Genomic DNA, 12,680 nt, shown 5'->3' with positions numbered 1-12,680 from the left:
TTTCTTTTTCTTTGACCAATGAGTCCAGTTTGGACAAAGGATGTTGTGTTGATTATACATGATTATACTTGCATGATTTAGGGATTCTGCCTAATTGAGTTGAAAATTACCTGCGATATGAGTAATCTTTGGGACACTAAATGTGTCACAGCCTATATTAAAGTAATAATTTTGTCAAAAATCAAAATGCTGTCACAATTAACCAAATTTTTGTTTCCTTTCTTTTGTGAAACGCGAAAAGAGATATTCATAAGAATTTCCAAGCTGCTCTTCTCAATGCCAGTGAATGGTTACCACAGCTACAAGGTACAATTTCCAACTTATAATTCAATTCGTTCTTCACAAAGTACTCATATTACCTGCTTTTAATGTGGTTTTATGGTGCTTTTGTCATTCTTAGAGCTTGACAGCTCCCGGTCACCTTCCACTTTCATTGAATAAGAGAGCAGCGTTAACATTCTTCAAAACGTTTCCTTTTGTGTTTGATTGAAAGAAAGAAAGTCATACAGATGTGGAATGACATGAGGGTGAGTAAATAATGACTTTTCTTAATAAGAATTTTCTTTTTTGTGTGAACCATCCTTTTAAAGGGATAGTTCACTTTGAAATTAATTTTTGGTATGTTTTAGCTTACCTCAAGGGCATCCAAGGTGTATGTGTCTTTGTTTCCGCAGTATTTTCAATTTTGATATTTTTAGGTCAAACCGTTCTTGTCTATCAGTCATATAATGGAGGTCTATGGTCACCACCTCAAAGAGCATGCACAGAGAAGTCCAAATTAAACATGATTTAATGACTCGTAAATGTAAGTACACATTGATGGCCAAAGACACGAAACAAGCGGTTCATGTGAGAAAACGAACAGTATTTATATCATTTTTACCTCGTTAACACAGCCACAAAGCGCCCGTGCCCTCAGATCACTTGGACGTGGCTGTGGTTACAAGACGTAAAAATGATATAAATACTTGTTTCGTGTCTTAGGCCATCAATGTGTACTTACATTTACGAGTCATTAAATCATGTTTAATTTGGACTTCTCTGTGCATGCTCTTTGAGGTGGTGACCATAGACCTCCATTATATGACTGATAAACACGAATGGTTTGACCTAAAAAAAAAATCAAAATTGAAACTACTGCGTAAACAAAGACAACTACATCTTGGATGCCTTTGAGGTAAGCTAAAACATACCAAAAATTAATTTCAAAGTGAACTATCCCTTTACTTTCATACGTGTGGACTACTTTAAAGTAAACCTCTAACTTACAATAAATTATAATGACAGTGGAGATGTACTTCCTTAATCGCATTAGAGACACTAAACATTTTCTTCCCAACATCAAAAAAGTATAGACCTTCTACGTATATATCATGCATGTGTATCCTACTCCAATGTGCCTATCACATTAGTTCTTAGTTGCTATGAGAGTCTGGTAAATAGGCTTTACAATGATGTGCAAGTGCAGGGATCCATCCACGAGGTACTCGGATGTTTTATACTGCAGGTCCACGTCAGCCAGGAAGTCCCCCACCTCCTCTGTGCTTTGGTGGAAACTGAAGATATGCCTCACCACAAGCTTGCCCTTCTGCTTTGTAAAGATGAGCACAGTCTTTTGAAAGCTTACACCTGCAAAATCTGCGCTGGAAGTAGCAGGTGTGATGATGACACGAGGCCGGGCGATTCCACTTCCTCCGTCGGGCCGCGGTGGCTGCATGGCGCCCTGCTCGGTGTACATGGGCCGCATGCTGAGAGGGAGCCAGCGGGGCGAGAACAGGGCGTTCCACGTCACCCGCTTACTGGAGTCAAATCCGCTCGGACCCAACTGGGTCTGGAAACTGGAGCTGCGGTCGTCCCGTGCCGGGTTGCTTATGGCCCACTGAGAGCCCCACATGGACGAGAGGTAGTTACGGGGCACGAAGAGGCTGCAGTTCACGTCGAAGAACTTGGCCAGCTGAAGGGGTGAGGCTGAGTGGAACTGGTAGGACAGATAGAGAAGATCACGCACCGACTCGTGGTAGCGCGTCATGACCGGCGACTGTCTCTGCAGGCGAAAGAGCTCGCGTGGAGGGATCATGGCGTAACGCACCAGGCGAAGGGCGTTCTCTGCTGTGAGGCTATCCGGGTCATTCTTGGTGATCCAGATTTCAAGCGCCTCAAACAGCTCCAGCTCGCTCTTCAATACTAAATCAGAGCGCTGCAGGAAGGTCATTAGCAGTTCAACACTAACCGAGGGCCATTCTGCACTCTGAAGAACCGATGACAGATTCCAGGACAAAAACTGAAGGCAGCTGTCTCTCAGAGCCGGGTCGCCCACCGTCATGGCGTACTGGTACCAACCCACCACGTGACCGCCCTGAGAGTCGCTGGCCAGGTTCTGGCTCATGTACTGGGTCAGTCCTTGCTGGAGGCTGGAGATGCCGTACTTGGTAGCCAGTCTGTGGAGTGGTGTGGCCTGGTCCAACTGCAACGAGAGTTCACCGCAATACAGATATCTGCAAAACAAGAACATTTGGGAATCAAACTGGGTGTTTTATAGGAATTTTACATTTCAGTTCAGTGCCTGAGCTTGAATTGAACAAGAAACAGAATTGGAATGGCAATTTATAAGCATTTGCGATTTGTTCTGTATATTATATACTTTTTAAACCTTCATTTTAATATGTAACTTTAATATTTAGACAACATTGTGGTGAATATTTTGGCTGTATTAGTTGTATTGGCTGTAGGTTTAAGAGAGAGTATTTGTCACTACTTACAAAACCTTTATTTCCTTTCCTTCATAAACAAAAGGAGATATGCATAGCAGAATATAATATTTATATTTAATAAATTATCTTTATTAACAAATTATTTTTATAAAGCTATAGCTGAAACATTTTGGTTGTATTTATTGGTTTGGCTGTGTTTTAAGAAATATTGGTTGAGAAAAACTGTGTTGTGTATCAGGGAATAAATATGGATGCTTTTTCAAAGTTATTGAATTGCAAATTTTTTCTTCCTGTCATTCTTATCCGAACTCTAATTTTATCTTCCAGTGGGGTGTGTCCAATTCAATTTATTGTAACATCATTGAACAGAGCCAACTTTTTTTTCTTCTTTATTTTTTTTTGCAAAACAATTGTTTTCCACAATTTTGAAAAACAATCTCATGTGAGCCAAATTGCTATGATAAAATAATACCATGTTCTATTATAAAAATATAAAAATGTATTTAATAATAATGCAATTTTCTTGTTTGCTCTCCATTGTAGTTTTCTGCTATCACCCTGTCTCCAACACAATTTTGCCCTCTTTTTCTCTATTGCTGCGGATTTGTGTCTTTGTTGTCTTATCCATTGAATCGCCATAAAGGAAATAATACCCCAAACAAAAAAACTTCAGCTCATTTCAAATAAATGTGTAGGCGGCATGTGCTCTTGTAACCAAAACATCTTCTCACGCTAGCTTCACTTCACCATTGTAACTTCGCCCCGTTTGGCCCTTCTCATTATAAAGTGCTTTACATAAGAGCAGAGAGTTCATTTTGAAATATTGCAGTTGTGTTTCATTGATCTTATCTCCTGTTGGGTCAAAGCTGCTGACAGAAGATTGCAGTTCCACCATTGGCCATTAGAGAGCCTTGGACATGTGTGGGATGGGAATGTTCTCATAATTTGTCATGTCCTAACATGTTTTGGGATGATACAGCAAAGCAGGCTTTTTCCTAAAATGTCAATTTTGCAGTTCAATAAACTCAGTTTGATAAAGTCTCAAACCCAAATAAAGTCTCACCCAACTGTTTTTTATTTTTTTTTAAATTTTTTTAATTATTATTATTTAATGATGTTTATGATGCTTTACTAGCTTTTCTAGTTCTGGTTTGACCTAAATAATAAAAATAATATAAAAATATATATATATTTTATTTTATTAAAACACAAAAAAGATATTTTAATGCTCTTTTATTGTTGGTTAAAGGGATATTTCACTTTTGAAATAAATTTTTGGTACGTTTTAGCTTACCTCAAGGGCATCCAAGATGTAGGTGTCTTTGTTTCCGCAGTAGTTTCAATTTTGATATTTTTAGGTCAAACTGTTCCTTATATAATGGAGGTCTATGGTCACCACCTCAAAAAGCATACAGAGAAGTCCAAATTAAACATGATTTAATGACTCATAAATGTAAGTACACATTGATGGCCTAAGACACGAAATGAGCGGTTTGTGTGAGAAAATGAACAGTATATCGTTTTACCTCTTGTAACCACAGCCACAAAGCGCCCGCGCCCTCAGATCACTCGGACGTGGCTGTGGTTACAAGAGGTAAAAACGATATAAATACTGTTCATTTTCTCACACAAACCGCTTGTTTCGTGTCTTAAGCCATCAATGTGTACTTACATTTACCAGTTTTTAAATCATGTTTAATTTGGACTTCTCTGTGCATGCTCTTTGAGGTGGTGACCATAGACCTCCATTATATGACTGACAGACAAGAACGGTTTGACCTAAAAATATCAAAATTGAAACTACTGTGGAAACAAAGACAACTACATCTTGGATGCCCTTGAGGTAAGCTAAAACATACCAAAAAATAATTTCAAAGTGAACTATCCCTTTAAGAGCAACAACGGCAGTGATGTTCAAGATTGACGGTCATTGTCATGTTATGGTAAAATAAATTCAAAAATTCGCATTTTGTGTTCTAAAACGCATTTAAAAGTTATAATTTTGTGTTCCACATAAAAAAAAAATGATGGATGGATAGATGAGATGAGAGTGAAAGGTCTTAAATTGAGATGTCAACTTTCAATGCTTCTCACCTGATGAATTTATCGAACACAGCAGTGCATTCTGCCGTTTCTCGCAGCACTAGTGTGCTACTATTTCGGTTTCTCAGCATCTCTTCAAACACTCGAATCTGCAGCGAAAGCACCAGCGTGTGGGCTTGGATCACCTTGACCTCATCCGCATTCACCGTTTCCACACGTAGGGAAATGTCACTGTTATTCCCCAGCACTAGAAGGCCCTCCAGCCGCGCCACCAGCCCCTGCGAGTGACTGATCACCTCTGTGGTGCTTTCTTCCAGTCTCTCTGCCCTCAAACCTGCAGAGCGATGGAAGAGAGGATCAAATTACTTTTAATAGACAACAAGAACACAAAAGGACTTAACACTTACAACATAACGTTACTGCAAGACAAAGAACAGAGACAAACTAAGGGCTTAAATACAGAAGATCATTAACAGAACAGAGAACAGGTGTAACTCAATTAATAACCACTGAGACCAACTAGCAAAGGGAACAGAATAGAAACAAACTGAGGATACATTTACACGACTATGATGCTAAAAACTGAAAAATGTATAGGGTTTTTTTTTTACATAAAGACGACAACTTTGTCAAAATGGTCCGGCTCACACGTTTCCATGAAAACAATTAGAAATGCTGTGTTATTCTTCCAGGCCAGTAGTTGGCGATGTCACTTTGTAAAGAAACACTACGTGCCTATGGACTGAACAACATAATATGCAAGTGCATGACATCACCATTTTCATAAATTTGCATAGTGTATTTGAGACGATAACGATACTTTTCAAAAGTCAGCGTTTTTAGGCCCCCAAACGGATTATTCGTGTAAATGGCCAAAACACATAAACGTTTTCCGTCCGTAATATTTTTAATGTTTTCGAAAGAATTCTCTTATGTGCATCTGCAAAATATATCAAAATACAGTAAAAAAAAACAGTAATATTGTTCAATATTATTACAATTTAAAATAACTGTTTTCCATTTAAACTATTTATTCCTGTGAGTGCAAAAACATTTTTAACAGACGTTAATCTTTTGTGTCACATGATCCTTCATAAATGCTGATTTGTGTTATTAACAATGTTCAAACCATTAGTGATGCTTAATTTCTTTTGTGGAAACAGTGATACATTTTTAAATATTCTTTCATGAAAAGAACAGTATTTATATGATAAAATCACATACTAAATATAATTCATTATATACTTTAAATATAAATAACCTAATTTGATTATTGAAAACATTTATTCATTTTATGTCATTGTCATTTATGTCATTTTCAGAACTCTGCTTCCTTCCAGATTTTTCTGCACATCTCACCTCAGACTTGTGCTCATTTGCAGCATTTCCTCTTTTGCGTTGTTTATTTTTCACATTCTAGAACTGTCATAACCCTCTTGTTTTTCCAGAAGGGAACTAGTGTTTTAAACCAGAATGAGTTTTCATGGCTCTGCACCCTCAAATGATCATCCAACTTCAGTTGTGACCGAGTGTCATTGCAGAGTTCTCGGAAAAGCCATCAGCCATTTGTGCGTGTGAACAAAGCACTTATAGTGCCATGGTTTCCTATTACTTGCTACAACATAAAGCACAAGCCATTATGAATCATAAAACAGGTTCATATTAATGCAACATAATAACAGAAATCAAAGGAAAGTCTTAAATCGCTAATCCTTCGCTGTATTATTATTTTTTTTTAATTTCTTCTACTAGCCAGACATGATTAGGTAAGTCATTGTATTTGATGGAAAATAATTGGATTATTTTTAATGCTAAAACATGCCTTGTCGTATTACAAAAAGCATGTTCCTGATCAATTAAACATCATATTTTTCCTCAACTATGCTAAAATGTCTCTTAACATGCAAGTTTGCAAAGTGCAGATTTGCACAATCCATCATCCAGCAGATGAAACCCGGAGTTCTGGATGCCTCCATCCACAAATCCAATACTTCTGACACTATTTCCGAACAATGCGTCTTTTATCTGAGAGAAAGTGCAGGAGAAGTCACCTTACCTCCATGAACAGGTTGCACATGAGACCCGGTGGCCAACAACAAGAAGAGGGCAAACAACAAGTAAGCCATCTTTTCTTGTCCGATAGTGGATTTGATCTCTTTCTCTCTTTCCTGTCTCTATTCTATATTTTCGTCTGTTTTCTTTCTCTTTTCAACCCTCTACTCTTCCTTGATTTAATTGTCTTTCTTCTGTTTCCTCCTCCTCCTCCTCCTCCTCCTCTTCAGTAGATGATGGATGGTCTGTCGGCTCCCTTTATGAGGCATATAGACTATGGTCCATAACTAGTATGTAGGTTACTGGTTGTTTTGGGTTAGTTCCACCCTCACAATATCCTATCGATCAGTGGAACCTGTGGGGGGTGGGGAGTTCGTTTTGGTGGGCAGGAATGGCAGTTGCCATGACAACGGCTTTGATTTTGACTTTTCTCTTTTTTAATGTTGTATGACATAGATCCAGAGGAGGCCTCAGCTGTTCGGGCAGAGCAAGCGTGGAATTCTAATCACGGACTGTAATTGGGACTGAGAGTTGCAAGTGTGTCTATGCAAATCTGCATGTATAAATGAATGCATGCTTTTGGGAACTACGTCAAACTAGATTTAAAAAAAAAAAAAAAAAGTAAGTAAAAACTTGCCTGTAGATAATTCACCTGAGAGTTATATGGTTGTTGATTAGCCGAGAGGTGAACGTGATTTCAACAAGTACAACATGTACCTGAATCAACATCTTTGTTGATTCTGGTACAACATTACAATCAACCAATCATATTTGAGGGATAAATGTATGTCAAGTTTAGGCTTACTACCAGAGTTAGGTGCTTCTATTATATATAGTGTATATGTGATTTTGGGGATAACTTATGGTATAGGTTTAGGACTACATTTTCAGATGTTGTTCCAGGATCAACAAATGATGTTGATCTTCTATGTTGAAGTCTTACTGGGTAAAATCTGGAAACTTAAAAGTAAAATTCTAAAACTTAAAAGTAACCTGGCTGCCTTAAAAATGTAAGTTCATTGAAATTGAAATAGAGAGTTAATACAATGAAGGTGATTGATTTAATCATCAGAAACTTAAAATATTATGTTATCTGAACTACATAAATTATTTAAGTTGATTTGACTAAAGAAATAATGTTGTGATAACAAATCATGATTTTTTTACAGTGTGGGCTTTTAATAAATGTTTTAAGTCTATACAGTTGACTAGATGAAACTACGGTGGCCCTAAAGGGTCATGGTGGTGGGAAAAAATATGAGAATGTACGAAAAGTTATCATGAGCATTATGTTTGAAGCAGATGTCGTAACAATTCGGTTCGAACGATCTGTTCATTGATGAATCTGTAAGATCTTCATGCTGTGAAAATACAAACCAGAAGACAGAAAGGGCGGGCCTAGGGTCTAAAAAGAACCTTTTGAGCATTAAAAATGTATCATGGCTGTTAAAGGTTCTTCATGGAACCAAAGATTCCAATAGAACCTAAAAATGTAATTTAAATGGATAGTTTGCCCCAAAATTAGAATTTGGTCATCATTTACCCAGCCTTGTGTCATTACTGCATGTATCTCTTTCTTTCGTGGAACAAAAGACTATATATATATTTTTTGTCTGTACAATGAAAGACGTTCATTGAAGCTTACTTCCATCACGTAATAAAAAAAAGGTCATTCAGTTAGTGTATAGTCAATTTAGTTTATATCTCGCAATTGCAGGTTTCAACAATTAATTCTCAAATACTCAGAACTGCAAGTTACTGTATACACTGACATTTGCAAGATGCCAGAATTGGGAGTTATAAACTTGCAATTGTGGAAAAAAAAAATGCGAGTTTAACATACGTTTATTTCTTTATTTGCCTCTATCTATTTGTCTTTTTTTCTTCTGAATTGTGTTATATTTAGAATTGCCAGTTATAAAGTTCAAATTGTGAGATTTAAAGTCACAATTACCTTCTCTTTATTTTTTATTCCGTAGTGCAAACAATTGCTTCCATTTTGGACAAAAACTGTTGAAACGTTCATTAAAACGGCCGTTAGACAAAAAAAGCTCAAACAGGTTTGGGAGTGAGTAAGTGATTTTTTAATTTTTGGTGAGCTGTTGTTTTAAAATTGCATAACTTGATTAGCACAACAAACTGCTCAATTTGAGATATTATGCATGCCTGTTGCACAAACATGAAGTTACAAGTTTAATTAGGGTTAAAGGTTTGTATGAGAAGTTAACTGGACTGTCTAAACATGGCATCCAGAAGTATGTGACACCCTTGCACACTGTATTTTACTGTTAAGCATTGCGCCAGCCACTCAGCCAGACTGAACATGTTGTTTCTATTACATGCTGTCCACACTCAGGATCAAAAGAAGGATAGGAGTCTATTTCTCTCTCTGTGTGTAAGGACATCCACTCCTAGTCCTCTAGTTAGAGGTTATGTCACTTGTTTACTGCCAGTCAAAGAGGGAGAAATGTGCTGAGAGAGCCTGAACCTTGGCTGTGTGACAAGGCGAAAGCAGGAACAGATATGTGTGTGTTTGTGTAAGTGTACGGATGGATGTGTGCCGTGCGTGTGTGAGATGAACTTCCGAGTAAAATTTGAGTAGATCATTTACTTAGGAGAAACCCTAAAGCTATATCAGGCCGATCGTGACCCTGATCAAAACCGATAGTGATGAATCGAATTCCTCTTAAGGCTACATCATACAGCATTCGGTTATAAAAAAATTGATTTGATTTTAACTAGGACAATGCACACTCAAAGTTTAACAGACCTGAAAAGACAGCAGTCAATTCAATGTCAGAGACCATTTATATCCATAATCATGTGCTTCGTTTTAAACTATTCAGCACTTATGTGTGTGTGTGTATATATATATGAAGAGTTCAGATGCAAAAGCCTCTAAGAGCCATTTGAAATTTTCTTTTAAAATTATCATTTTTATCAAGCTTGTATATTTAATTTCAGTAATTTCACTTAAATGGTAATGAAGATTACCTATTAATTGTCATTTAAGTGAAATTACTGAACTTAAATACACAAGCTTGATAAAAATGGTCATTCTAGAACAAAATTTCAAATGGCATTTAGAGGCTTTTGCATCTGAACTCTTCATATATATATATGTATATATATATATATATATACACACACAGTATATGTGTGTGTCAAACTTTATTTAATCAAAATACAGTAAAAAAAATGGTAACTAATGTCGTGAAATATTATTAAATTATTTACATAACTTAAAATCATTATATATATATATATATTTAATGTAATTTATTCCTGTGATGGAAAATCTGAATTTTCAACAAGTCTTTACTAGCTGTCACTTTTGAATAATTTAATGCACCTTTGCTGAATAAAACTATTAATTTCTTTTTAGAATGCAGGATAATGTACAGTCATCTGATAATCTGATAGCCATCTTATACATTATGGCTTACAACAAGTCTGTATTGTTTCATTGTTGACCTGTCCTAGGAACAGTCAATATTATTGTAGAGTGTTAGGACAGTAACTATGAGTGATGCAGTGACTCATAAGTGTAATAAAGCAGTAAGCTTCGACTTCCGGCGAAAGAGGCAGTCATTGCAAGTATTATTATCAAGTCCACACTAATTTGGGAATTTTGAACTAGAAATACTGAAGTATTTTTACACCTTGGAAAAATGTGCATACTGTAGGAGTACGTAGAAATACTTTTAAACTTGACATTTACATGTTTAGAGCAATGACAACTGACGACATCATTTAAATGTGACCAAAGAGCCCTTGGTTTGTATGCAAATAATTTATACTCCAGCATTTAAACCACTCAGTAAAAAGAAAGCTGTAGCCTGCTGGTATATTGATTATTATTAATGACAATGTCAAAACCAGTGATACAGTGACCCAGCAAGGCTAATTCGATTTCTCTCACTATCTAATAATAGGGCTCCATGTTTGACCCACTTGGCACCTCAATGCATCTGTTCTACTGCATTTCAGCTTATTGTGTTGTCTCCATCATGAATAAATTGGTTTCATTTTTCTTTTCCATTGAATTGAGTTAATTATTTTTGGTTTAACATAAGGTTGCCATACTGTGGTATCTGTCAGGAGTTATTAAACAACAAAGCATTTGACTAAACTTGAATAGGCATTGTCACTAGAGGGCAGAATTGTTGCAAACGAAATGCTTATACGCAAATATAATGCTTATATGCAAAATGCTCTTGATTACATAAAAATTTAAGTACACTTTATTATAAGAATCCATTTGTTACAAAAACTTACATTAACGACTTAATCTGAAGCATTTATTAAGGTAACACTTTATTTAAATTGTCCAGTCCACCTTTGACATATATAACTTCCATGTTATTGATCTTAAGTTAATGTTAATTTCAACATGTAATAATATATAATTGAAATCAAAAGTTGCATTATCATTTAATGTACCTAGCAAAAATTTTATTTGTAATTAACATTAACAAAGATGACTAAATACAAATGTATTACTCAATGTTAATGGGACCGCACCGGAAATTTGCATTGTGAAATTAATTTTCTTTTGTTATCCAGTCGAAAGAGAAAATTAATACATAATTCCCCCCATCCTTTAATGACTAATTTGCTTCAGTTCTCGCCACTTATTCATGTGTTTTTCCTTTTATCTTCTTTCTCCCTCACATGCCTCAGAAATTACAGGTAATTAAATTCACATTCATAATGTTAGCCTCCGTGAACCCCGCTCACAGCAATCACATTATGAGTGTTTAGATTGAACCAAAGGACTCTTCACTTTAAGTGCTTCATGAGTTTGTGTTGACAGTTTTTCTTCTTCACTTTTCAAAAGAGTAGTCCATATAAAACCAAAGGGAATCAGTTCTGAGTGGACAAAGTGGATATATAACCCCTTTCCACATCACAGCAGTGTTTAATGGCTCTGTGTAAAGTGTACCCCCCTCCTACACATTGTGCTATGGAAGTTGAGATTTTTGTAGGCCACAAAGATTGACCACTTCCCATAGCTGTCTTTTGAAATCATATATCTCATGATTTTTTTTTTTTTATGGAATATAGTGTTTTGTTTTTTTATGTGCTCTTGTAAAATTTAATCCCCCTTGAAGCGACATCTGACACTCGTATGAGATCAAAGCAAACAACAACGATCAATTCAATTCTCAATGGACAAAATCAGTTCCTGACCTACATTTCTTCTTGATCTAAAAGCAGTTTCACTCCGTCAGATATACGTCACTGTCTGGGGAAGTAGCTTTTAAAAGGTCTGTGTTATAGTATTGCACTACTCCCTGAAAAAGTAACTAATTCTGTTACTTAGTTACTATTTAGTAGTGTTATAGTTGCTTTTTCTCCTCTTCATGCGGGCTTGCTTGTTTGTTTTTCAATAACAAAAAGACATGGCAAAGACATATTGGTTAATAAAGCGAGATTAAATACATTGTGCTATTTAACATATTTAATGATTGTTTACTTGATATTTAGTCAAGCAGCAACATTCTAATCTGAAAAATGAAGCTTAACCGTAAGTGCGAAAAACTGCAATACATCTAAAATCCGCTAGAGGGAGGTCACAAAAGGGAGCTACGTAGACCCCATGTTAATATTTCCGTTTTCACAGCATAAATTCATGCTTTTACAGGTTGGTCCCATGGACTTTTGTTGTATTTTGGATAGGTTCTGAGTGCCTGACAACTGTGAGGGGGGTGAATTTAATTTTCTCAAACTCGTTAGTAGATCGTATTTAGCCTAAAATATATGACAGATAAGGGCGGTTAACTTTGATTGACAGCTGCTAACGGGCTGCGCCGAGTGGAATTTGACGTCTCGGCCATGATCACAACACATCATACCACCTCTGTATCCTTT

At 36.3% G+C, this 12,680-nt stretch overlaps 1 protein-coding gene across 1 annotated transcript; it reads right to left on the bottom strand.

Annotated features, from left to right (window-relative positions):
- Positions 1–1,201: 1,201 nt before the first annotated feature.
- btbd17a (BTB domain containing 17a) lies at positions 1,202–7,160 on the bottom strand. Its single transcript, XM_039665243.2, has 3 exons — positions 6,811–7,160; positions 4,806–5,088; positions 1,202–2,495 (listed from the first exon to the last, which is right to left on the bottom strand). Exons 1-3 carry the CDS (start codon positions 6,878–6,880, stop codon positions 1,409–1,411), a joined length of 1,440 nt encoding a protein of 479 aa, XP_039521177.2. The 5' UTR covers positions 6,881–7,160; the 3' UTR covers positions 1,202–1,408.
- Between the last annotated feature and the right edge of the window lie 5,520 nt (positions 7,161–12,680).

Source organism: Pimephales promelas, chromosome 17, assembly GCF_988280905.1.
Source record: "Pimephales promelas chromosome 17, fPimPro1.hap1.1, whole genome shotgun sequence".
NCBI classification, from domain to species: Eukaryota; Metazoa; Chordata; class Actinopteri; order Cypriniformes; family Leuciscidae; genus Pimephales; species Pimephales promelas.
The sequence above is the reverse complement of the archived record's forward strand: the minus strand, read 5'-3'. Positions and strand labels throughout refer to the sequence as shown.

Bases quoted from the DNA above. Each gene is read 5' to 3' on its own strand.
- btbd17a (XM_039665243.2), bottom strand. From the start codon at position 6,880: ATGGCTTACTTGTTGTTTGCCCTCTTCTTGTTGTTGGCCACCGGGTCT. The intron at 5,089-6,810 runs GTAAGGTGACTT...ATCGCTCTGCAG, and splicing joins TGTGCAACCTGTTCATGGAG to GTTTGAGGGCAGAGAGACTG. The intron at 2,496-4,805 runs GTGAGAAGCATT...CTTGTTTTGCAG, and splicing joins GTGTTCGATAAATTCATCAG to ATATCTGTATTGCGGTGAAC.